Here is a 25,356-nt window from a genome sequence, read left to right as displayed (position 1 = left end):
CTTTGTGAATGGGCAAAACCCTCCAATGGCAGCCATTTTGTGAGAGAGCCTATGACACACTCTCAAAATTCCAAATGTGTGCAGGTTGGAGACCCCATACACAATATGAAGTGGATCTTCGATGGTTACAGCAATTAATTTTGCATAGTGTCTTCAGATTTATATTTGATAATGAAATTCATAAAAATCACTAGGTAGAAAAAGATAGCGAGAAGCAAGATGTATCTCATCCCTTTCCCAGCCTTGAGGGTTCAGTTTTGAATAGTTTTGTTTGGGTAAGTCAGACAGAGAAATGACTAAACACAACTCTCCACATTTCTACTTTGATCAGGCAAATTGTAACCTCACAGATGCAAGGAAAATCTTTCTCAAACCAATTGTTAATCTAGTCACAGTTCTATTTTGCAACAGAAGTGACTCATAGCAGCTCAGCTCAAGAAGAGCAGTAATGGGATTTATATGCTACATTTCTTCCCATCTCCTTCCTCTCCCCAGACATTCCACTGTAAATACACGGGCTTTCAGTCCCAGCCTTGCATGTTCTGCCTCAGTAACACAACAACAAGGCATTAGCCAAACATGTTTTTCTAAGGTATCGTTAGTATTCAAACCCCATTCCTTGGAAAGGAAGCAGACTTTTAAAAACATTTAATCACTTGTTGTTGTTGTTGTTGTTGTTATTTCTCTCAGCGATAACTACATGAACAGCACCAGAACACGTAACAATTATGCCATAAAGATGACAGGATGAAAACGTATACTAAAAGTCGATGTTGTCAGGTTGCCACTGAAAAGTGAGTGGTTTTGGATTTGGGGGTTCCTGCTTGTACAGAGCATCTGAAGCATTTCAAGGGAAACTAGATGAGTTTTGCTAAGACTAGCTAAATGTCTTACACATGTTAAGTTGCCACCAAATTCCTCTTACAGTGACTTTTGAGGCAAATTTGGAGCTTCCTGCTGAGGCAAAACATCGAAGAAATTTTCAGAGAAGCAAAAAAGAATTTGAAAAGACAAGTAAAAAATTCCCCAGGAATCGTACTGTGCCAAAAATCTCTTCCACGTTTTTTTTAACATCCTTATTCAATTTGATAGAAATGAAATCACTTTTGAAAAGATTTCATTTGAAAATATGTCATGGGTTGGATTCAGGGTCCTTGCGCTTACCTTACTTAGGAGGTGGCCAAGGAGTGTGCATAATGTCCTGTCTTTCATTGTAAACCATGTCTTCACTGTACAAGCCTCCATAGCTTCCCACACTTCAACTAAAGCCCAAGGGAAGACAACATGAATTAAGGTCTCCCACAGGACTTTTTCAGGTCAGAAAGTGCAGGCAGCTTCGAAGACTGCAGAGCAACAGATGTGCAATAGAAAGAGGCGGGGACGACACCTTGGTACTTAGAAAGGAGGATGTGGTAGCAGTCTACTTGTAAGAGCCAGTGTGGTATAGTGGCTAAAGTGTTGGACTGGGAGTTGGGAGATCCAGGTTCTAGTCCCCACTCAGCCATGGAAACCCACTGGGTGACTTTGGTCCAGTCACAGACTCTCAGCCCAACCTACCTCACAAGGTTGCTGTTATGAGGATAAAATGGAGAGACAGAGGATTATGTACACCGCCTTGGGTTCCTTAAGAGGAAAAAGGGTGGGATATAAATGCAATAATAACTAAATAAATAAATAAAATAATGAAGCATGCTCCAGCCTGTTCTGTCACATATGAAATGATAAGAAGAATGGCATTGTGACACACAGCTCCCGAGAAGCAAGCTAGAGGTCTTCGCATGCTCAGGGAAACCCCCAGATATCTGGAGGTAGAAAAAAAAACTTTAGGAGTAAAAACATTCTAAGAACCCTGGCATGGTCAATAAAGATGTGTTTCACATCACGTCTAGTACAAAGCTAAATCTTAACGGGGAGACATATAAATGAAAGGCAGTATTACCGCTGTCAATGGCAACGGTGTGTTTCTCTTACTGACTGGGTTTGGATGTCATGAAGGAAGGCCTTTGAATATAATACAGCCCAAAACGCGTTGGGCTTTGTGAAAACAAATTATTTGCATCCCAAGATGCAAAGATCCCCAGACTCCACCCTAACCCTTCCTCCAGCGGTGCGCTCTGCAACTTCCCCAAGTATCAAACACTGTCTCGGTCAGGTGGCAGCAGCTGCACAGGGATGCCGTTTTGCCTTATATACATCCTCGTCAGGGGTGCTGTGTATGCAGTTTTTTGCCCTGCTCCTGCAAACTTCCAAGGGTTTATTTGCAACACCCACTTTTTGGTGCACCCAGGTTTTTCACTCCTTTGTGTGTAATTGTGCAGGGTTTTGATGGTGCATCAGGTGCCTCCTAACTAGCGGAGGCTGTGTATGAAATTTGGTCCCAATCCTGCATATTTCCAGCGCTTTAGAGCCACCTCCTCCCCTTGTTGGTGTCATGCTGGAGATGTGGATTAACCTCTCCCCTGTCATTGGGATATTGCTGTGATGTTGTCAATGGGTGAAACAGCGCCACTGCAGGGATGGGAGCACTTGAGTAGAACAGGGGCGTATGTGTGACTCAGATTACATACCGTAGCTTAATAAGATACACTCAGTAGCTTATTTGTCTGTTTGTGTGTGGGATGACAGTCACATTTTCAAAATAAGCTACTGTGAGTAGTTTATTAACCCATCATGACTTATGGTGACGTCAGAATGTAGTCAGTGTGTACTTTGGGCCTCAAATTAGGTTGACATATTTCAATGTTCCTTTAAGGCTGAAATTTTTGCCTTCGTACAACTTTTAAATGAGTGTTGTATCAAAGCATTTTCTTCAATAAACTCAAATTTAAATGAATAACAAAGGGTTATTAATTGGTTTGTAGCTTTTTGTTTAAAGAATAAGATGAATTGCGACGTTGTTCTTTGAACGAGGCAATGACGAAGAGGGGTTTTGTCTTGTTTAACTTTTCAGGTTTCTTACATTTCCAAGAAATGCTGCTCTCGTGTTCATCTGTTTCAGATTGACTGCCCCCCCCCCCCCAAATCCCTCATTACTACCCTCCACCTTTTACTTTACTCAGTTACCCTGGATACCAAAAATGAATGATTCATCCAGGGACCCCATTCAGCACTTCTCCCAATAGAAGAGGACTCTATGGCTTTGGAGGCTCATTTTTTTTCCACTGAAAATATCTAACCATCTTTGTTGCTCTGACTGTAGGCTGCACAGTGAAGTCTGTTCCCCAACAAGATTTACATTTTCTTTCAATGCACAGTTGCAAATTAATGAGCCAAGTGTCTGAAAGTCTGTCTGGAAAAGTGCTTACTGGGCCTGATCCTACTAGATGCTGTGAAGTCAAAGAAGTCAGACCACTGGTCCATCTAGCTTAGTATTGATTGCACTGGCAGCGGTCTTTTCTGGGCCCATTCCGGAGATGCCAGGGATTAAATCTGGGACCTTTGGAATACAAAACATTTTCTCTATCACTAAAAGACAGAAACAGGGGTACTGGGATGTTTAGAAGATGTACTTGAAGTGTTAAACCATCAAACTTAATACTGTATTTCTTCGATTCTAAGACGCACTTTTTCCCCCATATAAACATCTCTAAAAACGGGGTGCGTCTTAGAATCGCAAGTCATTTATTATTTCTTAGAATCAAAGCTTTTTTTCTGTTGGTGGTACTGAAATTAGTGTGCGTCTTACAATTGATGGCGTCTTAGAATTGAAGAAATACGGTAGTCCATTGCAGTTCGTTACAGAACAGAATGTCTTAATAAAAGTATTGCCTTATTTATTTAAAATATTTTATACTACCTTTAAAGATTAAAAAAACTTTTCAAGGCAAAATAAAAACCATACAAAAAAAATTAAATAGTCTGTCTAAGCACACACACGCACACACACACACAACTAAACAGCAACATTAAAATACAATTCCAATACAAAACCATCAAAAAAGTAACATACAGAACAGCATCAATTAAAAATTAGACTGAAGCATTCAAATCTTTAAGGTCCCTTTAAATTACAGAGTGAGCCAGGCGTACTTCCTGCAGAATGGAATCTACCTTAAAGCATCCCTTACAATGGCTGTCTGGCTGCCTCTTCAATGCCTCTACTGTGGAAGATCTCACGACCTCCTTAGGTCATTGGTTCCATTGTCATACTGCTAACTGTCAGAAAGATTTTTCCTGATGTCCAGCCGGAATCTGGCTTCCTGTAACTTGAGCCCATTAGTCCGTTTCCTGCACTCTGGAATGATGGATAAGAGATCCTGGCCCTCCTCTGTGTGACAACCTTGAAAGTATTTGAAGAGTTCTATCATGTCTCCCCTCAGTCTTCTCTTCTCCAGGCTAAACATACCCAGTCCTTTCAGTCTGTCCTCATGGGGCTTTGTTTCCAGGCCCCGAACATCCTTGTTCCAACCCACTGGTCACCCTATGGTCATGCTCTGCTCCGTTGGATCCCCCTTCCCCCCCCCAATTTCTTGTGCTGTTCCCTTCTCCCATTCTTTTGTCTGCTTCCTCTGAGCCTTCTGCCCTGCCCCCTAGGACATTTTTTCCCTCACAAAGAAGGTGCTCGCATTCAAAGAGCTGAACTTTGAAGAAAAGCAAAAATAAAACTGTCCCTACTTTCTTTGTGGTGTCCATTGCCTTCAGTATGGATACGTTGAGGTCTTCCAAAGCAGACAGCACATTTTCATATTCTCCCAGGTGCTGGGAAAAATATTCTAAAAGGAATAGAAACTCACACAGTTCAGGTGGAGGAAGAAACATCCAGGGCTTTTATTTTTATTTTTAAAATTGTATATATGAGTACATGAAACAAATAAATGTATAACAAGAAGGATCTATTCTCCAATAGAAGACTCCATCCACCCCACCCCACCCCAGTATAGGGTTAGATGCTGATACTGGGCAAAATGGGGTGATCCTCTGGTAGTTCTGTGTCCTTCGACCAGAAACTAGAGCTTGCATGAAAGGAACAGAGTTATTTCAGCAAAAGCAAAAAAGGAAAGGAAGCACCAAAAATCCCCCCCCCCCTGCAAAAGGAACGAGATGGGATGAACCTCAAGCATGTGCCAAATGAGAATTTACAATGACTAGGGAAAGACTCATTACAGCAGGAATGGGCAACCTTGTTTCTTTCAATGGCTGAATTTCCTAATGAGTAATCTCTCAGGGGCTGCATGACTGCAGTGTGAGAGCCTGAAGCCAGCAGTGGGGAGGGCCAGAGCCAAAAGACACCCATGTGTCTTTCTGCTACTCTCCTTTATCTCTCTTTTTGCCAGCCTCTTTTCTGCCAGGGAAGGGGCAGATTGCTTTTCCAAGAGTGCTGAGCTTATTGCATGCCGAGGGCTATTCAAATTAGGCTGAGGGCCGCATGAAATTGGGCTGAGGGGCACATGCAGCCCTAGAACCACAGGTTGCCCATCCCTGCATTATCTCAACAGTTATCCTCCACTTCTTCTCCTCACAGAGTAAGACAGAGGTGGGCAGAAGGTAGATCTCCAGATGTTTTGGACTTCCAACTCCCAGAAGTCCCTGCTGGCATGAATGCTGAGAGTTGAAATCCAAAACATTTGGAGATCCACTTTCTGCCTATCCTTGATCTACAGCACCTGAATGGGACTGAGAACCTGTGCATCATAGGAACATAGGAAGCTGCCTTATACTGAGTCAGACCATTGGTCCATCTAGCTTAGTACTGTAGACACTGACTGGCAGCAGCTCTCCAGGGTTTTAGGTGGGATTCCTTTCCTCACCCTACCTGGAGAAGCTGGGGATTGATCCTGGGACATTCTGCATGAAAGCATGTGCTCTACCACACTGAGCTATGGCATCATAACTTTAAAATTTTAACAATAAGAAATGGAGGAAAAGCCAGAATGATTGTCAAATGATTCTTTCATGCATTTGTCACAGTATGTTATTCTGGAGGGTTCGGAAACAAAAACACTGAACCTCTTTTTTTTTGCAACCTCTTGACTTCTTATTTTGTAACTTTGCTGAATACTCCTGTCTCTTTCCTTGACACCATTTCCCAAAGGATCCCATTACCAAAGCAATTCCTATCAAGGGCAGGAGTCAGCAACAAGTGCATTTACACCTGTAATGAGTCTTCCAAGCTGTTCAATCTGTAATTAGTAAGTATTTGGGAAATGTTCCTTACAAAGCAGCCTAAACTCAGAGCTACATTTCAGTTGATAACATTGCTGTATTTTAAAACTGGTGGAACTTTTGTATCTGGTCAAGAGGGCAGAGCTCTTGCAGCTTTAACTGTTGTGATGAAGAGGGAATTTCACCAGGTGCTGCATGATATCTGCTGAAATTCCCTTTTCTATGCAACTGTTAAAGATACAGGAGCCCTGTCCTCCTTTTCATATGGTCACCCTAGAGAAGATCCACCCTAGCTATAGGGTCTCTTCGTCCAGATCCACAAGTCTGACACTTTCAAAAGCAATGAGTTTGGCGCTATCATTACATTAAAAAACAATAACACTTACCAAACAGTTCTTCAGTGTCAAGGTTGCTAGAAAGAGAAGGAAATCATAACATGAGTGAGACATTGTACGTTTTATTGCCGGTTTAGATCTGTAGCCTGACCCAGCCTGAAAGTTCAGGGCACCAGGGAGAATAAGTAAAGCAAATATCTACTAACCCAAACTCCATGAAATTTCCTTGCCTTGATTTAGTGCAGGGGCGGGAAACTTGTGGCCTTCCAAACTCCCATTAGACCCATCCAGCATGGCCAGTGGTCATAGATGATAGGAGTTGTAGTCCAGCAACATTTGGAAGGTCATACGTCCCCCAGCCCTTCCAGTGGGAAGGAGTTCCTTTCTTTGGGGGCAGAGAGGCGACTGCTAAAAATATCTCCCTTTCACACCCTGCTGAGTGAAGCTGAAACCCAGGTCAAAGTAGTCATGGTACTGTGGATGGCTTTTAAAGAGTAAATATTAGCAGGCACGGGTGTTCTAATCTGGATTAGGGTATAGGCAGGGTGCATAGGGGGCCTTTAACCCACTACTGCCAGGGCAAGGGGCTGAACCCTGCAAAATGATAACTCCAGCAAGTCGCAGAAACATAACGTCCCTGGTAAATACATACAGATAGAGTGCATGTATTAGGAAGGGTCCTTAGGGTGACCATATGGAAAGGAGACCAGGGCTCCTGTATCTTTAACAGTTGTATTGAAAAGGGAATTTCAGCAGGAGTCATTTGCATGCATGCAGCACCTGGTGAAACTCCCTCTTCATCACACCAGTTAAAGCTGCAGGAGCCCTGCCCTCTTGACCATATACAAAAGAGTATATTTCTAGGGAGAGATGTGTTCCATACATTAAGATCTCTGAAAGAAAAATAATGGTCTATTTCACATTAAAATTCCATCCTAAACATATTATTTCTGAAATAAATGGGGAAAAGGTTACTTTTAAAAATTGTTTTAAATATTAGCTGTTTTTTATTATTATTTTGTTTTTAAATTTTGTATATTGATTTTTAATATTCAGTCTTTTAAATATAATCTTTTTAATCTTTGTAAACCGCCCAGAGAGCTTCAGCTATGGGGTGGTATATAAATGATGATGATGATGATGATGATGATAATAATAATAATAATAATAATAATAATAATAATAATAATAATAATTTAGGCCTACATCACAGAAGGGGGAATTAAGTTTAATTCTGAAAAATATTAATTTGCGGTTAGAATTTATTTTATTTTATTTTACTATTAGGCACCCTGTATATAAATAATAAATTCAGTGTTTTGTCTCTCCTGCATGTCAGACGATTCCCCTTTCCCCTCCATGGATTGCCATTGGTTTGTCAGCATCTTGAAGAATATGACAGTAGCTGCAAAATGCGTAGCCTTTGTTGGTTCAAGAGCTGCGTCTGAACTGTAGCAGAGCTATGGAGATGGTAATAAATGAATGCACTTGTATATATGTCCAGCAGTGGGGGGCGGAGGCAGCGAGCTCCTTGTTTGGGGAGTCGCCTGACCCCCCCCCCCAGCTTCCTCTAGCACCACTCCTGTCCTCAGTAGGCATCAGAGATTCTAAAGCAACCCAAGGGAGGAGGCGATCTCTAAACTATGAGTTTGTAGATCATAAACAGCAACCCGAATGGTGCCCAAAAGAAAACAGGGATCCGGTGCAGACATCAGAGCACCCCAGTATAAAATATGCTGATTGGTTGCTGGATTTTTAGTGGAGGGCAGTGCTATTTCTTGAACATTGCTTAATTTCTGTCCTTTAGAGGTGCAAGGATGTATGCCTAGATAAAGTTTCATTCTCTGTCTTTTTCCCAAATTGGGTGTACAGGGCAGTATGCTGCTCAGATCAGCTTTACCCAGCTTTGCATGTTTTTATAACATATGTACGAAATATGTTGTACCACTAGAATACAGAGTGGAGCAGTTGTGAATAACAAATCAAGATAAGAATAGGCACAATTTCTCAAACAACAGATCCATCTGTAAATTTGGAACACAACTTGCTCTCTTGCATGAGAGAATGATTTAAAAGACTGTGCAGCTGGTGGCACGAGGATGGTAACAGTTTAGTCAACTCTCTAAATGGTGCTTATAAGAGCCCTTCTGAGCTCATGAAACGCCATTGTGAGGCACATACTGTAACTGGCAAAGGAATATAGTGTTGGGATGTGTTGCGTTGTGTATTTGAAGTTGGGCTCCAGGATTTGGTGGGTGGGATAGACTTTGAGGCTTCAACAGACCCTCCCATGGAGTCTGTGGCCTAATCTACACCAGTTATCCTGGGGTCAGCTCGAGGTTGTCCCTGTGCATCCAAATGGTTATCTCGGGGTCAACTGGGGATGACCTCTCATTTGTCCTGGGATAACCGGGACCGCGGTTTTCCTGATTTTTCCTGCAGTCCTGGGACAACCCCACCCCCCGTAGTCATCTTCATCTCAACAGTTCAAGCTGCAGGAGCCCTGCCCTCTTTTGTATCTGGTCAGGCTAGGCAGGGCTCCTGCAGTTTTAACTGTTGTGATGGAGGAAATTTCACCACGTGCTGCATGCATACAAATCACACCTCCTGAAATTCCCTTTTCAATACAGCCGTTAAAGATACAGGAGCCCTGTCCCCCTTTTCACATGGTCACCCTAATGTTCTTATTTTTTAATTTTAGGAATGTTTAATAACAATAAGATAATGAAGACTGTGAGCCCTAATTTATGGGACTGCAGATAATATCAGCTATGAGGTCATTTCTACACAAAAAGGTTTAAGTTACCTTGGAATGCGGGAGCTTCTTATTAGAACCTCACCAGGCCTGTGTATCTGTCAGCTGAATAGCCTAGTCGAAGTTAATTGGAAACTTGGTACTTAGAATGAGATCTCTCCTTTTAAGCTATTAGAACTAAAAGTCTAACAGCAAAAAGTGTCTGTGTTTTCTTTTATGAGTTATATCGTGATGTGATGTTACAAGTATATTTCTAACACACACACAAATGGATCAAAAGATTTCTTCCCCTTGCTAATACTTGTTAATTCAAAACCAAAATTGAATCCACCTAAAACAATTTTTGGTGCATGCTTTGTTTGAAGAGTACTGATCAGCTATGAGTAGTTAACTGGCAGCCAAAGGCTGCCTAAATACTGGAACTGTAGTTTGAAAACACTGAGCAAAAGCCAGATTGGTAACTGATGGCAATCCTAGAGTTGTGCTACATAAGTGCTACATAAGATGGCAATCCTAGAGTTGTGCTACATAAGTGATGCCACCATGGGTACCATCCAGTTGTGCCTGTGACACTCGCAGGTACATTCCAGTCAGCACTCTTAAGGGGAGACATGATAGAGGTGTACAAAATTATGCACGGTGTGGAGAATGTGGATAGGGAGACATTTTTCTCCCTCTCTCAAAATACTAGAACCCGGGGTCATCCCATGAAGCTGATTGGTGGGAGATCCAGGACAAATAAGAGGAAGTACTTCTTCACACAGCACATAGTTAAATTATGGAACTCACTGCCACAAGGTGTAGTGATGACCACCAATTTGGATGGCTTTAAAAGGAGGTTGGATAAATTCCTGGAGGTTATCAATGGCTACTAACCCTGATGGTTGTGCGCTATCTCCAGTATTTGAGGCAGTAAGCCTGTGTGCACCTGTTGCTGGGGAACATGGGTGGGAGGGTGCTGTTGCACCATGTCCTGCCTTGTTGGTCCCTGGTCGACAGCTGGTCGGCCACTGTGTGAACAGAGTGCTGGACTAGATGGGCCCATGGTCTGATCCAGCATGGCACTTCTGATGTTCTTGCGTTCTTAACAGTACTACTATAAGCTCCCTACTTCCCCAAGGGCGAGTAGTCCTTTTGAGGGCATATTCTCCTTTAGATGAAAGAGAACACTGGAGACTTACACCATCTTTGTAATTTCTGTTCATTGGCTAATATTGAGACTAAGCAGAGCTTAATAGCAAAGCGTGTAGCACAATTATTGATCCCACACCATGTTCCCAAAGGGTAACTGCTTCAACCAACTCCATCTAAAAAAAGTCGAAACTCTGTCTGAACTCTTTCCCCACCATCCACTCACCCTGCAGTTCAAACTACAAGAGCTTCTAGCTGTCACTCTGGCCATCACCCAAACTCTGTTGCCTATAACACCCAAAGGCTAGAGAGAAATTCCAGGCCATTAAGGACCATTCATCCCTTTGGTCAAATCCCTGATCACCTATCATGCCATTCTTTGAGAGAAACCATAGCAATAGGCCCATTCATGCTAATCAAGACAGCCATGCTCATAGCATCATATTGCCTTTTGAGTCTTAGGGAAATGCAATATCCTCACAACAGACGCTCTGCCTAGGGGGAAGAAATCTGGATCCCATATCACTAATGAGCAACAACTGTGCATATTGTTCATTCGGAAAGGCCCGAATGTATTATCTCTAAAAGTAGCTGAAAGGCCGTGGCACGCACCCCAGGGGCCTCTTATAGCTTCATGCATGCCTGAGGCCACATTGCACATTAAGTCAGAGGCGCCTCTCATCCTTTACACACATAATCAGTGCTTTCAACGAACACATGTGGGGAGGTTTTGGCTGGTCAACAGGCAGGGTGGCCATGTGTCCTCTTTGTACAGTTCTCTATGCAAAGGGCTATTTGAAGAGCTCTCAGAGAGCAGCCCTCTAATTAAAGGCATTCTCTGTTTTAATGGCTGTTCAGCCTAAGTCCAGTTTAGAGCTCAATCACAATACAAGGGAGAGCAGGGGCTTTAAGGTTGCCCATTCACAGTTTGCACCTGGACGGCAGTCTGCTGGATCAGGCCAAGGGTCCATGTAGTCCATCATTCTGTTCACACAGTGGCCAACCAGCAGCCCAGGGGGGAAAGCCACAAGCAGGACATGAGTGCAACTGCACCCTCCCACCCATGTTCCCAACAACTGGTGTATAAGGCTTACTGCTTCTGATACTGGAGGTACCACATAGCCATAAGGACTAGTACCCATTGATAGCCTTCTCCTCCAGGAATTTGTCTAGCCTCCTTTTAAAGCCATCCAAATTGGAGGCCAACACTACATCTTGTGGTAGAGCGTTCCATAGTTTAACTGCACTGTGGGAAGTACTTCCTTTTATCTGTCCTGAATCTCCCACCAATCAGCTTCATGGGATGACCCCAGGTTCTAGTATTTTGAGAGGGGGAGAAAAATGTCTCCCTCTCCACATTCTCCACACCATGCATAATTTTGTACACCTCTATCATGTCTCCCCTTATCCTTTTCTCCAAGCTAAACAATCCCAGCTGTTATAACCTTCCCTCGTAGGGGAGTTGCTCCAGCCCCTTGATCATTTTACTTCTTCTTTTCTGCACTTTTTCAAACTCCATAATATATTTTTAAATTAAAATTATGATTTAAATTATACAGTCTTTCTCATTTTTTAATCTTTATACACACTAATTAGCCTTTTTGGCAATGCATTTCCTCTTTTTTGATGAGACACAAGCGGCCAACTTAGGCTCTTCTCCACCCTATACATATTAATTAGAAAGCTTGTAGAGAGCAGCAGTGGGTAGGGATGCATGCACAGCGAGGGGCGTGTGTGCTTTCTTCACATCACTAGGATTGGCCCATGATCAGGATTCTCATGAGGGTTCCCTAAAGGAATCCTACTCAGCGCACATAGGCTGGGGCATAGCCTGCTTCTAAAGTGGCCAGGTATGTATTGCCCAAACAGGGGACAAGAGAAGACACAGACTTGCATACAATTTGCATTTGTTGTTTATTCGTTCAGTCGTTTCCGACTCTTCGTGACTTCATGGACCAGCCCACGCCAGAGCTTTCTGTTGGCTGTCGCCACCCCCAGCTCCCCCAAGGTCAAGTCTGTCACCTCCAGAATATCATCCATCCATCTTGCCCTTGGTCAGCCCCTCTTCCTTTTGCCTTCCACTTTCCCTAGCATCAGCATCTTCTCCATGGTATCCTGTATTCTCATTATGTGGCCAAAGTACTTCAGTTTTGCCTTTAATACCATTCCCTCAAGTGAGCAGTCTGGCTTTATTTCCTGGAGTATGGACTGGTTTGATCTTCTTGCAGTCCACGGCACTCTCAGAATTTTCCTCCAACACCACAGTTCAAAAGCATCTATCTTCCTTCGCTCAGCTTTCCTTATGGTCCAGCTCTCGCAGCCATAGGTTACTATGGGGAATACCATTGCTTTAACTATGCGGACCTTTGTTGTCAGTGTGGTGTCTCTGCTCTTAACTATTTTATCAAGATTTGTCATTGCTCTCCTCCCAAGAAGTAAACGTCTTCTGATTTCCTGGCTGCAGTCAGCATCTGCAGTAATCTTTGCGCCCAGAAATACAAAGTCTGTCACTGCCTCCACGTTTTCTCCCTCTATTTGCCAGTTATCAATCAAGCTGGTTGCCATAATCTTGGTTTTTTTGAGGTTTAACTGCAACACAGCTTTTGCACTTTCTTCTTTCACCTTCATCATAAGGCTCCTCAGCTCCTCCTCGCTTTCAGCCATCAAAGTGGTGTCATCTGCATATCTGAGATTGTTAATGTTTCTTCCTGCGATTTTAACTCCAGCCTTGGATTCGTCAAGCCCAGCACGTCGCATGATGTGTTCTGCGTTTGCATAACCTTATTTATATGTAGAGATGCACATTTAGAATAATTTAAATAGAAATGCAGATTTAAATGGGGCAGCTGTGTTAGTCTGTAGTATGTGGCATCTTAAAGACTAACGGTATTTTATTATTAAGGCATGAGCTTTCATGGATTAAACTCACTTCGTGAGACGCAGGAATGGATAGAAACAAGATGGAAGAGTCAGATGCAGGCAGATAGAAAGCAAACATTCCATTTCAATTCTAAGTGACATCTACAAAATTAAAGGAAGTCAGCTACAAGATGGGACCTGGACTCTACAAACTGTAATGACTACTCCATTTAGACAATCAGTTCAAGCCTAGTTCAAACTTAGCAATGAATGTCAGCTTTGAGGACTCATGCTAAATTCTGACTCTAAAGTTTCTCAGTTGCAAGACAGTCACTTTGAAGTCTGGTTACCGAATGACCTGGAAAGTTGAAAGGCTCCCCCAACAGGTTTGTCCAATGTTCCCCCTTTTAATGTCAAATGTATGCCCATTTAGTCTGCTATTCAGGTGTGCTAACTGTGGATGTGCATCTTTAAGGCCTCTGCTGCTCTCTCCCTTCTCATGGTTCTTTCCGTTTCAACTGGACTTGGACTGGGCAGACGTCTTCACACAGAAGATGCCTTCAAATAGAGGACTGCCCTCTGTAAAGTAGGACACTCTGCCACTGCAGCTTGCTGCTGTAAGGCTGCAATCCTAGCAGCCCCACCACCCGTGCACATTCACTGAACACACAGAGAACAACTGTAAAGGGGCAACACAAGCAGTGCTTCAGGGGTCCTTCTCCGTGAGCCCCTGCCAAAGGAAGTGAGGCAGGTGGCTACCAGGAGGCGGGCCTTCTCTGCTGTGGCACCCCGGCTGTGGAATGAGCTCCCTAAGGAGGTTCGCTTGGCACCTACATTATATGCTTTTAGACGCCAGGTGAAGACCTTTTTATTCTCCCAACATTTTAACAATCTATAAATACATTTTAACTTGGTGTTTTAAATTTGTAATTTTGCGTTGCTGCTGTTTTTATCTGGTTGAGCTTTTTTATTGTATTTTATATTATGGTTTTATACTGTTGTTTTATATTATGAATGGTTTTAATTTTTGTGAACCGCCCAGAGAGCTCCGGCTATTGGGCGGTATAGAAATGTAATAAATAAATAAATAAGCAAGCAGTAACACATCCCCACCCGATGAAGACAGGGCCTGCTCTGCAAGTCTTCGAATCAGGCCACCATCTTCGTGGGTAAGCAAGCCTGTTGTTTTGTTAGGATAAAAAAAAAGGCACCAAACTCTTTCACAAAGGAGAGCCACAGCTGGTGTTCATCAGTGTAATCAGCATAGTTTGGTCAAGGTAGCTGCAGGCTTGATGGAGGGCCAGCTCACACCAGCTGAGCCCCACGTCTCTAATTGTAATTTCAAACCATCTGAAAGGGAAATATTTCACTGGGCTCCAGCAAAACGTAGGAAAAGCCACAGGCCAATTTTCTGATTTGTCTATTCTTTTAGAGGCTGTAACACTGCAATCCTATACATGCTTAGACATAAAAGAATGGGAGTTGTAGGACTTTGTTCTGGCTGCTTACGATAGTACCCTAACTGGGTTAAACATTTTTAAAAAAACCTGCTGAGAAGATATTTTGCTTGATGTTTTCCCCTGAATGAAGTCCAGAATTAACTTATATAGCGGCTCTAAATATTAAGTATCTATTTTCACTTTCCACTGACAGCATTCGCCCCTGAACCTGTGCCATAGCTTGCTTTCTCTTCTACTTCCCCACAATCCCAGCAGTTGCATGCAATGCAGAAATAACTAGAGCAGAAATAACACAATAGGCATGACTTTCACAGTAACTGCATCATTATATCCGAGTGCCTGTTGAATTTCTGCTTGCGCCTGTTAAGGCAGAGTTGCCCTGCCAGAAGAAAAGGTAGCAATCCTAATTGGATCCAGAAAGAAGGCAGGAAATACTTCCTATTATTTGTGACCCTGTTCAGACAACACGCTAAGCCACAGTGGTTAAGCATTTTGAGCTAAACATTGTGGCCTAGCATGTCATGTGATCTATGACTTAGCATGTAATGTGAACCATTCCTAACCATGGTGGCTACATAACCATGATTTAAACATGCTCACTAACCATTTGCTGCAAAAGGTTTAGCAGCCTAACCATGGCTTAGTGTGTTGTCTAAACAGGCCAGCCCAACAGCCCAGTATCCAGCCCCGGTGAGGGAGAGGGTTATTGGCCTCATGTCTTGCTTGTGGACTTCTGATAGGTGATGAGAAACAGAATGCAGTATTAGATTAGCTTTTGACCTGATCCAACCTTGCTCTTCTTACAGACACAGGATGAGACCAAACATGCAGGACAGCTGATGTACTCTAAGGATAAGGAGACCTTTTCGATCAGGAGTGCCAAATCCAGCCTGCCTGGTGTCCTAATCCAGCCTTCTAGGGTTTCCCAGATGGCCCTGGCCCCTTTCCCCCATCTGCCAAGCATTTCATGGTTTCCAGCTTTTGTGCAGCTTTTTTCCCATTCACAAAAAGTTGAAAGCCTCTCCTAAGGCATAGTTCCTGGCAGTAAAAGTGTTAGGCTAAGACAATCTGGTACTTTTGGTATTTTGTGCCCATGCCCACACCCATTGCCTTTGATCTATTTTCCATTCCTATCAAACTCCCTTAAAAAATGAGTATGTCACTACTTCTGCCTCTTTTCCTGTTCTTCTCATATTTAAAAATTCACTGCTCACAGTGACCTGGTTTGCACGGGCTAACTAAGGATTATTTAACCGATAGATAGGTGTGGCCATACTGCAGCAAGTGAATGTGTTACCTCCCGCACATTTGTCACTTCCACTTTCAGTCAACAACACAAGAATGCCCCTTTCCTGGGTTGTTGTTGTTGTGATATCCAAACCCAGAACTCTGGGTTGTTTAGGGGTTAAACAACTTGGTTAAACCAACAATAAGGAAAGGAAAGGAACCTCTCGTGCAAGCACTGAGTCATTACTGACTCTTGGAGGGATGCCAGTTTTCACTGACGTTTTCTTGGCAGGCCTTATAGCGGGGTGGTTTGCCATTGCCTTCCCCGGCTGTTCTTACCTTTTCCCCAGCTAACTGGGTACTCATTTTACCGACCTCGGGAGGATGGAAGGCTGAGTTGACCCGAGCCAGCTGCCTGAAACCAGCTTCCACTGGGATCGAACTCAGGCCGTGGGGGAGAGTTTCAGCTGTAGAAACTGCGGTTAACTCTGGGTTGTTTAACACCCAAGCAACCCAGAGTTCCTGGGCTTGGATGTCCTGGTAATAATCCAGGAAAGGGGTGTTCCTGAGTTGTTTGAAAGCAGAAGCAACAAGCTACCATTTGGACCTGGCAATTATTGTGTTAAACCAATGAATTGTTACATGTGAACTGGGTCAGTGTCTTGAGAGTCAGATAAAATGTGTTCTCCAGCAAACAAACAATCCACAGTGAAGAACATGGAATGAATGGCCTCAAAAGGAATCACAAATGTGGAAGATAATGAGCTCTTGACAGGAAAAATGAGGATGAAGATACAGAGTGGTTCATTCACAACATATGAGAAAGTCAGAATCTGGGAGTTATTCTTGGAGATGAATTCATTGTAACATATTTGTTTTGGTAATATCTTTGCTCAGAAACTCTTGATACAGGTAATGGTTACTAAACAGACTGTGTGTTAGATTCATGCTATTCCATATGTTATTTATAAAGCAGCACTTTTTACCAGATAAACTTTTCCAAATGCTGACTGTTATATCTGTAAATGGTTTTAGAATAAATGCTACCTACTCTGTGTTGTGCGTATCAATTGTGTGGAACAGCTCATGCAGCTCTTCTCTGCTCAGGATTCCATCAGCAAAGTAAGCTTTGAATTCATCAAAGGACAATTTGCCATCATCTGAAATCAAAGAAGCGAAAGGAAAATTGGTTGCACATATGACTGGTTTCTCCTTCTAATCTAGTTCAGTTTTTTGGTTTATTTTATTTTTTTAAGCAGCATGGGTCAAGGGGTTTCCAATGTTTAAATATCTGCATAAAATAGAAATCTTATAATTAAAAAAAGAGAGAGAAACTAGCTGCATGCACCACTGATAATAGATAATCACAACTTATTTTATTATCAGGTAACCAATGCAGTGGCTTACGGAATCAAGAGCCTTAGGTATTTCAGTGGCATCAGGCACAAATACTCAGGAGTCTGGGGAAAGGGGCAAGATTAGAGATAAGATGTGGATTGTTAAGAAACAATAGTTCATAATTGTCATAACTGGAGCTCACTGAGGATACACACACTGTTCATCTCTCTCTGTGCAGCCATTTTGGCCAGTCACATTCTGATGGAATCCTTGGCTTGCTACCAGAGGTGTGGCACTTAATTCTTAAGTGCAAGCATTAATTATGACAGTCCCCATAGCCATGATCCCTAGAACAGTCAACAACCCAAGAATGCTCCATTCCTGTGTTGTTATTCTGATGTCCAAACCAGGAACTCTGGGTTGTAGGGGTTAAACAACTCAGAGTTAACCCAGCAATAAACCATGGGCAATTGTTGGGTTACCTCTGGGTTTTTTAAACCAATAAACAACCCAGATTTCCTGGGTTTGAACATCATGATAACAATCCAGGAAATGGGTGTTCTTGGGTTGTTGAATGAAAGCTTGGCCCAAAAAGAAAAAAAGACGGATGTATTGCTCAACATCAACAAACCAATTCTAGCTATTCTCATCTCCTCCAGCAGCAGGTCTTTTGTAAAGCCAGTGCGTCTTAATGGCCCATCCAAGGCCAAGCTACCACAAAGCACTTTACATTACCACAGGATAGCTCATAACAGTAAATTGTTGCTGGGGAAGTCAATTTGCCCCCACATACTGTGAAGATTATAGCTAAATTGAGAAGGAGCAAAAGTCTGAAGGGGTGCAGATGACATATCACCCCTGCTAATCAAAAGGTCCTGGCCCTTCAACCCTGTGAGCTCTGGCTCCACTACTCCATTGCTTACTACCTCCCATATGCACTCTGTATCAACCCATTCCTTTGGCCGCAACAGGTTACTATTGTACACTTTCATGCCTCACATGAAAGTGTTTATATATATATATATATATATCCTCCATTTTGTTTGTTTGTTTTTAAAGCTGTAAATGCGAAGGGTCATATTTACAGCTAAATGGGGGGGGGGATAAAGGGGGAGGAATGGGGTGCTCCCCCCTCTCAGAATATCCACTCCCTTTATTTATTTATTTAATTTTTAAAAAACAAAGGTCTGTGGAGGTGGTCCAGCAACCTTTTGGCTTGCTGGTCCACCCCCTTCCATGCCCAAGGCATGCCTCACAGCAGCTCCAAGCTAAAAAAGTTGGGGTAAGTGCCTGACTTTTTTAGTGTGGAGCTTCGGGGCTTTGCCCCTGGATCACTTCAGAGTGGCGGCTGCGTCATGTAGATCACCTGCCGCCACTCCGAAGCTACCGTGGGGAAAAGTGGCCGTCTAGACAAGCCCCCTGGCCTAGTCACTCCAAATATGTTCAGAAGAAAGTTTTCAGAGAGATCCTGAGCTTTCTCCAAGAGTTACTGAAGAAAGCTTGGAAAAACTAAAGTAATTATGAGAGAAGATAAAGGGAGCTCCTGCATCACTAATTATTATAAAAATGTCTGTCAAGTGATAAACGTACCACTGGATGTGCTTCCCTACGCGAAAGCAGACTTGCAAATAATTGCTCATCAGCTGTGGCAACTAAAAATTACCTTTAGGAGACTGGGTAGAGACATTCTGTGAATGACCTTAAAGTGGCTGTTCCTGAACAAAGGAATTTCAAAGCCAAATACTAAAGTGAAATTGCTGAAGTATAATTCTGTAATTCAACTCTATTTCCTATGGTTTGAATAGGTGAAGTTTTTGTTTTGTTTTGTTTTGAGTTATTGTATAGAGACTCACTATTGCAATGCTGTCTGAATTATCACCCAACAACGTTTAGTGAATGGCAACATTAAGGTAATAATCCGTGTCTATACATTCCTGCATTTCATTTTTGCATTTCAATATGTTAATCAGCTCACCATTGCAATGATTGTGGTAACACCTTGCAAATTATTGCCCATCCCCATTCAATTCTTTGTATAGCATCTGTGCAAATACATGTGGAGTTCTCGGAGCAAGGCCTTGCAAATGGTAACTGCTAAGGTAATTATCATAGAATCATAGAATAGCAGAGTTGGAAGGGGCCTACAAGGCCATCGAGTCCAACCCCCTGCTCAATGTAGGAATGCACCCTAAAGCATCCCAGCTGCCTCTTGAAGGCCTCTAGTGTGGGAGAGGCCACAACCTCACCAGGCAACTGATTCTATTGTCGTACTGCTCTAACAGTCAGGAAGTTTTTCCTGATGTCCACCTGGAATCTGGCTTCCTTTAATTTGAGCCCGTTATTCCGCGTCCTGCACTCTGGGAGGATCGAGAAGAGATCCTGGCCCTCCTCTGAGTGACAACCTTTTAAGTATTTGAAGAGTGCTATCATGTCTCCCCTCAATCTTCTCTTCTCCAGGCTAAACATGCCCAGTTCTTTCAGTCTCTCTTCATAGGGCTTTGTTTCCAGACCCCTGAACATCCTGGTTGCCCTCCTCTGAACACGCTCAAGCTTGTCTGCATCCTTCTTGAATTGTGGAGCCCAGAACTGGACGCAATACTCTAGATGAGGCCTAACCAGGGCCGAATAGAGAGGAACCAGTACCTCATGTGATTTGGAAGCTATACTTCTATTAATGCAGCCCAAAATAGCATTTGTACTATCTGTACTTTTATGCATTTCAGATCCCTCTGAGATCAGCCAATGTGGTTGACATTTCATGCATCTGATGAAGGGGACGAAAGCTTATACCAGAAAAATTAAATGCGTTAGTCTTAAAGGTGCAACAAGACTCGGAGCAAAGCATTTGGCTTTGGATAAGAATGATAAATTGGTCCTGGAGTATAAATTGTGCTTGAGAATACATCCCATCCAACCACCAGTGCCCTGCAAATACATTGATACAATCCAGACCGCTGTGCACTGCCACCACTGCTGCAGGAAGGTGCTTTCAGAACAAACAGATTCAAACTGGTGTAATGTTCGTGAAGCCATTTTGCAAGTGGGGAGTCATAAGGAGCAAGAAGTCGAAGTTAACGTTCCACCGGATCCCATACCATTTTATCTCTATGATTCCCTCAAAATAAAGACAAATGGTTGAACTTACCATTCTTGTCTGCTCTTCTCAGTATCTAAAAATAAACAAATGAATGTTGATAAGAATTCACTTTTAGCACATTAAATATATATATTTATTTTTTATTTTTATTTATTTATGGATTTTTATGCCGCCATTCAGCCAAAAAAGGCTCTCACGGTGGCTTACAAAAGTATTTCTTGACAGTCCCTGCCCACAGGCTTACAATCTAAAAGACATGACACAAAAGGAAAGGGGATTGGCAGGGGGAAAAGGAAAGCAAATTCAGGCACTATAATCTTAGTTGCAAAGTTCAGCAGTTACAGTTGACAGCAGGAGGGAGGGGGCTCTCAGCTGGAGCTGGAGCCAGGCACGGTGGAGAGGTGCCTGGCTGCTGCTTCCTCCCTCACTGGTGGCCTCTGCAGACACAGTTGGTAGCAGGAGGGAGGGGGCTCTCAGCTGGAGCTGGACCCAGGCACAGTGGAGAGGTGCCTGGCTGCTGCTTCCTCCCTCACTGGTGGCCTCTGCAGAGACAGTTGGTAGCAGGAGGGAGGGGGCTCTCAGCTGGAGCTGGACCCAGGCACGGTGGAGAGGTGCCTGGCTGCTGCTTCCTCCCTCACTGGTGGCCTCTCCAGAGACAGTTGGTAGCAGGAGGGAGGGGGCTCTTAGCTGGAGCTGGACCCAGGCACGGTGGAGAGGTGCCTGGCTGCTGCTTCCTCCCTCACTGGTGGCCTCTGCAGTGACAGTTGGTAGCAGGAAGGAAGGGGCTCTCAGCTGGAGCTGGACCCAGGCACGGTGGAGAGGTGCCTGGCTGCTGCTTCCTCCCTCACTGGTGGCCTCTCCAGAGACAGTTGGCAGCAGGAGGGAGGGGGCTCTCAGCTGGAGCTGGACCCAGGCACGGTGGAGAGGTGCCTGGCTGCTGCTTCCTCCCTCACTGGTGGCCTCTGCAGAGACAGTTGACAGCAGGAGGGAGGGGGCTCTCAGCTGGAGCTGGACCCAGGCACGGTGGAGAGGTGCCTGGCTGCTGCTTCCTCCCTCACTGGTGGCCTCTGCAGAGACAGTTGACAGCAGGAGGGAGGGGGCTCTCAGCTGGAGCTGGACCCAGGCACGGTGGAGAGGTGCCTGGCTGCTGCTTCCTCCCTCACTGGTGGCCTCTCCAGAGACAGTTGGTAGCAGGAGGGAGGGGGCTCTCAGCTGGCGCTGGACCCAGGCAGCTTCAATTGTGTAGGCAACCTGATGCCTTTCAGGTTTTTTGGACTGAATCCCAGCTAGCACGGCAAATAGCCAGGGATTAAGGGAATAATAGCCCAAAACATCTAGAGGGCACCATCTTGCTATCTATCCTGCAATACAGGTAATATTTTTGAGAAAACTTATATCTTAGCGGTAACGTGTGTTCCCAAATACATCCATGTAGACAATGTGGGCTGAGACTGAACCATCCTCAGTCATATGTAAAGCCACAAATGAGTGGGGAATTGTAACCATATCTCTTAAATCAAGGATGGGAAACTTGTGGCCCTTCAGATGTTGTTGGACTATAAATCCCATCATGCCTCATCACTGGCTATGCTGGCTAGGGCTGATGGGAACTGCAGTCCAACAACTCCTATAAGGGCACAATTTGCCCACCTCTGTCTTAAATGCAGACATGGCTCCTCTGGTAGTGATTTCTGTTATTGTGGCATCACTTTTCTACACTTTTTTGCCACACGTAAATGCATTATTACCAGAAAACTGCACCTGCATTTGGATATACTCAGGGTCACATATTATAATCCTCATGTGAGTGCATCCCTGGGGATTTTTGGAACACAGCATGTAGAAATATTCTGGATTCTGTAAATTGGCCCTAATCACAGTGATATCTTTATTTGCTTTCCCAAGAGCGGAAATGAATTTGCACACAAAAATCTCTTCAGAACCTCATCTGACATTGAATTTTTCTGTTGAATTTTCACTGTCTAATCACTAGACATTTGAATATTTGCTGAATCATCACCAAATATTTAATATTTTGTACATACAATTGATTATATTAACATATTTGATTTCAATATATTATATTTGATAGCTGATACATCACAGTATTTAGCACATGACAGTGTTTAAAAACTGAAATGTATTTAACATAATCTGACAATTAATGACGTATGATATCAAAAGGTGTCAAAAAGTCTAAAGCATTTTGATTTGGAGGGAAAGCATTTACATTATATTGAAATTTTATATTGAACATTCATATTGAAATTTTAAAAGTTTACTTCTGAAACCTGAATGGTAGAATTGGAGGTTTGGATTATTATTATTATTATTATTATTATTATTATTATTGTTATTATTATTGCATTTATATCCCGCCTTTTTTCCTGCAAGGAACCCAAAGTGGCATACATAACCCTCCTCCTCCTCTCCACTTTATCCTCACAACAACAACCCTGTGAGGTAGGTAGGGCTGAGAATCTGTGACTGGCCCAAAGTCACCCAGTGGGTTTCTGTGGCCAAGTGGGGACGAGAACCCGGATCTCCCGATTCCCAGCCCAACACTTTAGCCACTACACCACAATGACTTTCAAGTATTTTTCAGCTGTAACTTCATCTGATTTAAGGAACTTGAAATATGATTTACAACATTAGATAGAACCAATTAAAATTAGGTAGAATAAATTAAAAGACACTTTGGACTTACAATTTAAGAAATCATATTGATTTCATATTGTCCAAAGAATTATAAAAAGATCATATTGTAGATCATATTGTTCAAAATATAATAAAATGTTTACAGCAGGAATTATGTAGGAAAGCTGCAAATTTTATTTGTACTGCACTAGGAACCTGTATCCTGAATTACAATTTATGAATGCTATTAACAATGATCTGAATCAAAGAAACAGTTCATCTCACTACAGGTTTTAATTAGCTTACCAATTCCGGGCTTTTGTTAGCAACCACACTATTTTGTGAATAGTGACTACATTTTATTTATTTATTTATTTATTGCATTTATATCCCGCCTTTTTCCTCCAAGGAACCCAAGGTGGTGTACATAATCCTCCTCCTCTCCATGTTATCCTCACAACAACAACAACCCTGTGAGGTAGGTTGGGCTGAGAGTCTGTGACTGGCCCAAAGTCACCCAGTGGGTTTCCATGGAACCCAGATCTCCCGACTCCCAGTCTGACACTTTAGCCACTACACCACACTGGTATACATCTGTTTAAGTTTTAATGTAAATTATCACAGTCTGTACATTTTGCATTTCATTCCCCTCTAACCTCTCTGCTCACAATCCCTCCCCACCCCCACCCATATGCATACACCTGCCAACTAAGAATTACACTTCTCATGCATGCATTTTAATGTGATTTAATATAAATCCATCCTATTATATAATCCAAACTTATTATAACATAATCCACTCCAGTGCCAAATGATATGTAGATACCCTCCCATTTCTCACTTTTCTCTATTAATATTATGTATTTTTGGATGTCCAGAAGCAAGTGACTGAAATAGGAGTTTGAAAGTTAGGATGTCCGCCTATACATTTTAAAAATTCAAGCATATGCTCAGACAAGGAAAAGAAACAATAAATTTTTAACACGTGCAAATGATAAAAAGACAATAAAGGCTATATTTTAACTTTGATTGCCCCTCTCCCCACATCCATTGGGAAGGCCAACTTGCTTATCTTTCCACATGTGCAGAGGGAATATCATTCATTTTATATGGAAGACACTTCAGGAATATATAAAAAAATGGTTTTGTGAAGGAGCTTACATGATTTATTTGGTTTTACAAGTACAACAAAATGCTACTTCCAAAATTGGCCCTATTGCACACTAAACGTAACTCTGAAGGAAATGATACATTATGGGTTTGTTCTTTAGAGCAACTTTAATTAACGATTGAGCATCGAAATGGCTTGTCTGCCTCCCATCCCCCCATCTTTTTTTTCTGCCTTTGGAAGTATCCCACTGATCTCAGGCGAGTCTGAACCACATAAGATGCACAGTATTTATGTGGTTGGATCTCCCAGTGGTTTTTAAACTCTTTTTTTTAATGTGTTAAAACCTGGCACTATTTTGATCTGAGCAATAGAGCTGATGGAGAAACATTAACCCCACCCCATGCAGTTTATCAGCCTAACCCCACTTACCTGGAAATGATGAGCCCCACAGTGGGAAAAAGACAGGTGTATATCGTTTGCATTTAAGTACACCATCTTTGTTTTGTGTCCCGTGTGGTTTGAGGCTCATCCCGACGACTCCTACCTTAGGGCAGAGTTACGTCCATGTAAAAATGTTTAGATTCAGGATGTCCCAGAATAACTGTACAGGGTGTTCCCTTTAATGCTGCCGGACTTTTCAATATTTGTATGTCAGGCTAACATTCAACTGGTGCAACTTTCCCAGCATGAAGAGGCAGCGAGAAAGGCAGTGTCACCTGTTGAATGGCTGCAGGCTGTTCAAGGCGCAGGAGCCCTGCCCCCAAATGAAGTGGCAGTGCTGCCTTTTCTCCCTGTCCCATCCACAGAAGAAAGGCGCAAACTCCCCCAATGCAAAGGAACCTGCATCCCTCCACGCCCTGAAGATGCTGAAACAGGCAAAGAAGAACACAAGAGCCGCCACCGCCACGAGACACAGAGACGCGCGGACCATTCGCACTCGCGGTGTCTTACATCAAGGAAGATGGAGAGCCCTTTGGTCATGGTCCGGGCAGAGCGGGATCCATCGCAGGCATCAGGGGAGGAAGGAGACGCGTCCAGGTTTTCATCGCCGCTGCCGCCACCGTCCATGACGGTTGGTTGTTGCTGTCTCGGTAACTGTGCCGGGATGGGATGGGAAAGGCTGGTGCCTGCGGCGACTCCTCCTCCTTCTATATGCCAGGTCTCTCCCCCTTCTTCGCCTTTGGTCGTGTCAGTTTCATGTCAATTTCAGGCAAAGCCGGGTGGCTTTGCCAACAGCGCTGTCTGCTTTCTCCCGTTCTCCCTCTCCCACCCCCACCCCAGCTAGCCAGTTTTTTGTGTTTTTT

At 43.2% G+C, this 25,356-nt stretch overlaps 1 protein-coding gene across 1 annotated transcript in view; it reads right to left on the bottom strand.

Annotated features, from left to right (window-relative positions):
* NECAB1 (N-terminal EF-hand calcium binding protein 1) overlaps positions 1 to 25,120 on the bottom strand; it is a 51,905-nt gene extending 26,785 nt beyond the window's left edge. The window contains exons 1-5 of the mRNA XM_063131314.1: positions 25,004 to 25,120; positions 20,353 to 20,377; positions 16,921 to 17,029; positions 6,489 to 6,514; positions 4,615 to 4,712 (exon numbers count right to left, since the gene is read on the bottom strand). Coding sequence (XP_062987384.1) covers positions 4,615 to 4,712; positions 6,489 to 6,514; positions 16,921 to 17,029; positions 20,353 to 20,377; positions 25,004 to 25,120 — 375 coding nt within the window. The remainder of the gene's footprint in view (positions 1 to 4,614; positions 4,713 to 6,488; positions 6,515 to 16,920; positions 17,030 to 20,352; positions 20,378 to 25,003) is intronic.
* Positions 25,121 to 25,356: the final 236 nt, after the last annotated feature.

Source organism: Elgaria multicarinata, chromosome 7 (assembly GCF_023053635.1).
Source record: "Elgaria multicarinata webbii isolate HBS135686 ecotype San Diego chromosome 7, rElgMul1.1.pri, whole genome shotgun sequence".
In the NCBI taxonomy this organism is placed as follows: Eukaryota; Metazoa; Chordata; class Lepidosauria; order Squamata; family Anguidae; genus Elgaria; species Elgaria multicarinata.
Note: the sequence above shows the minus strand (reverse complement) of the source record. Positions and strands in the feature narration are given on the sequence as shown.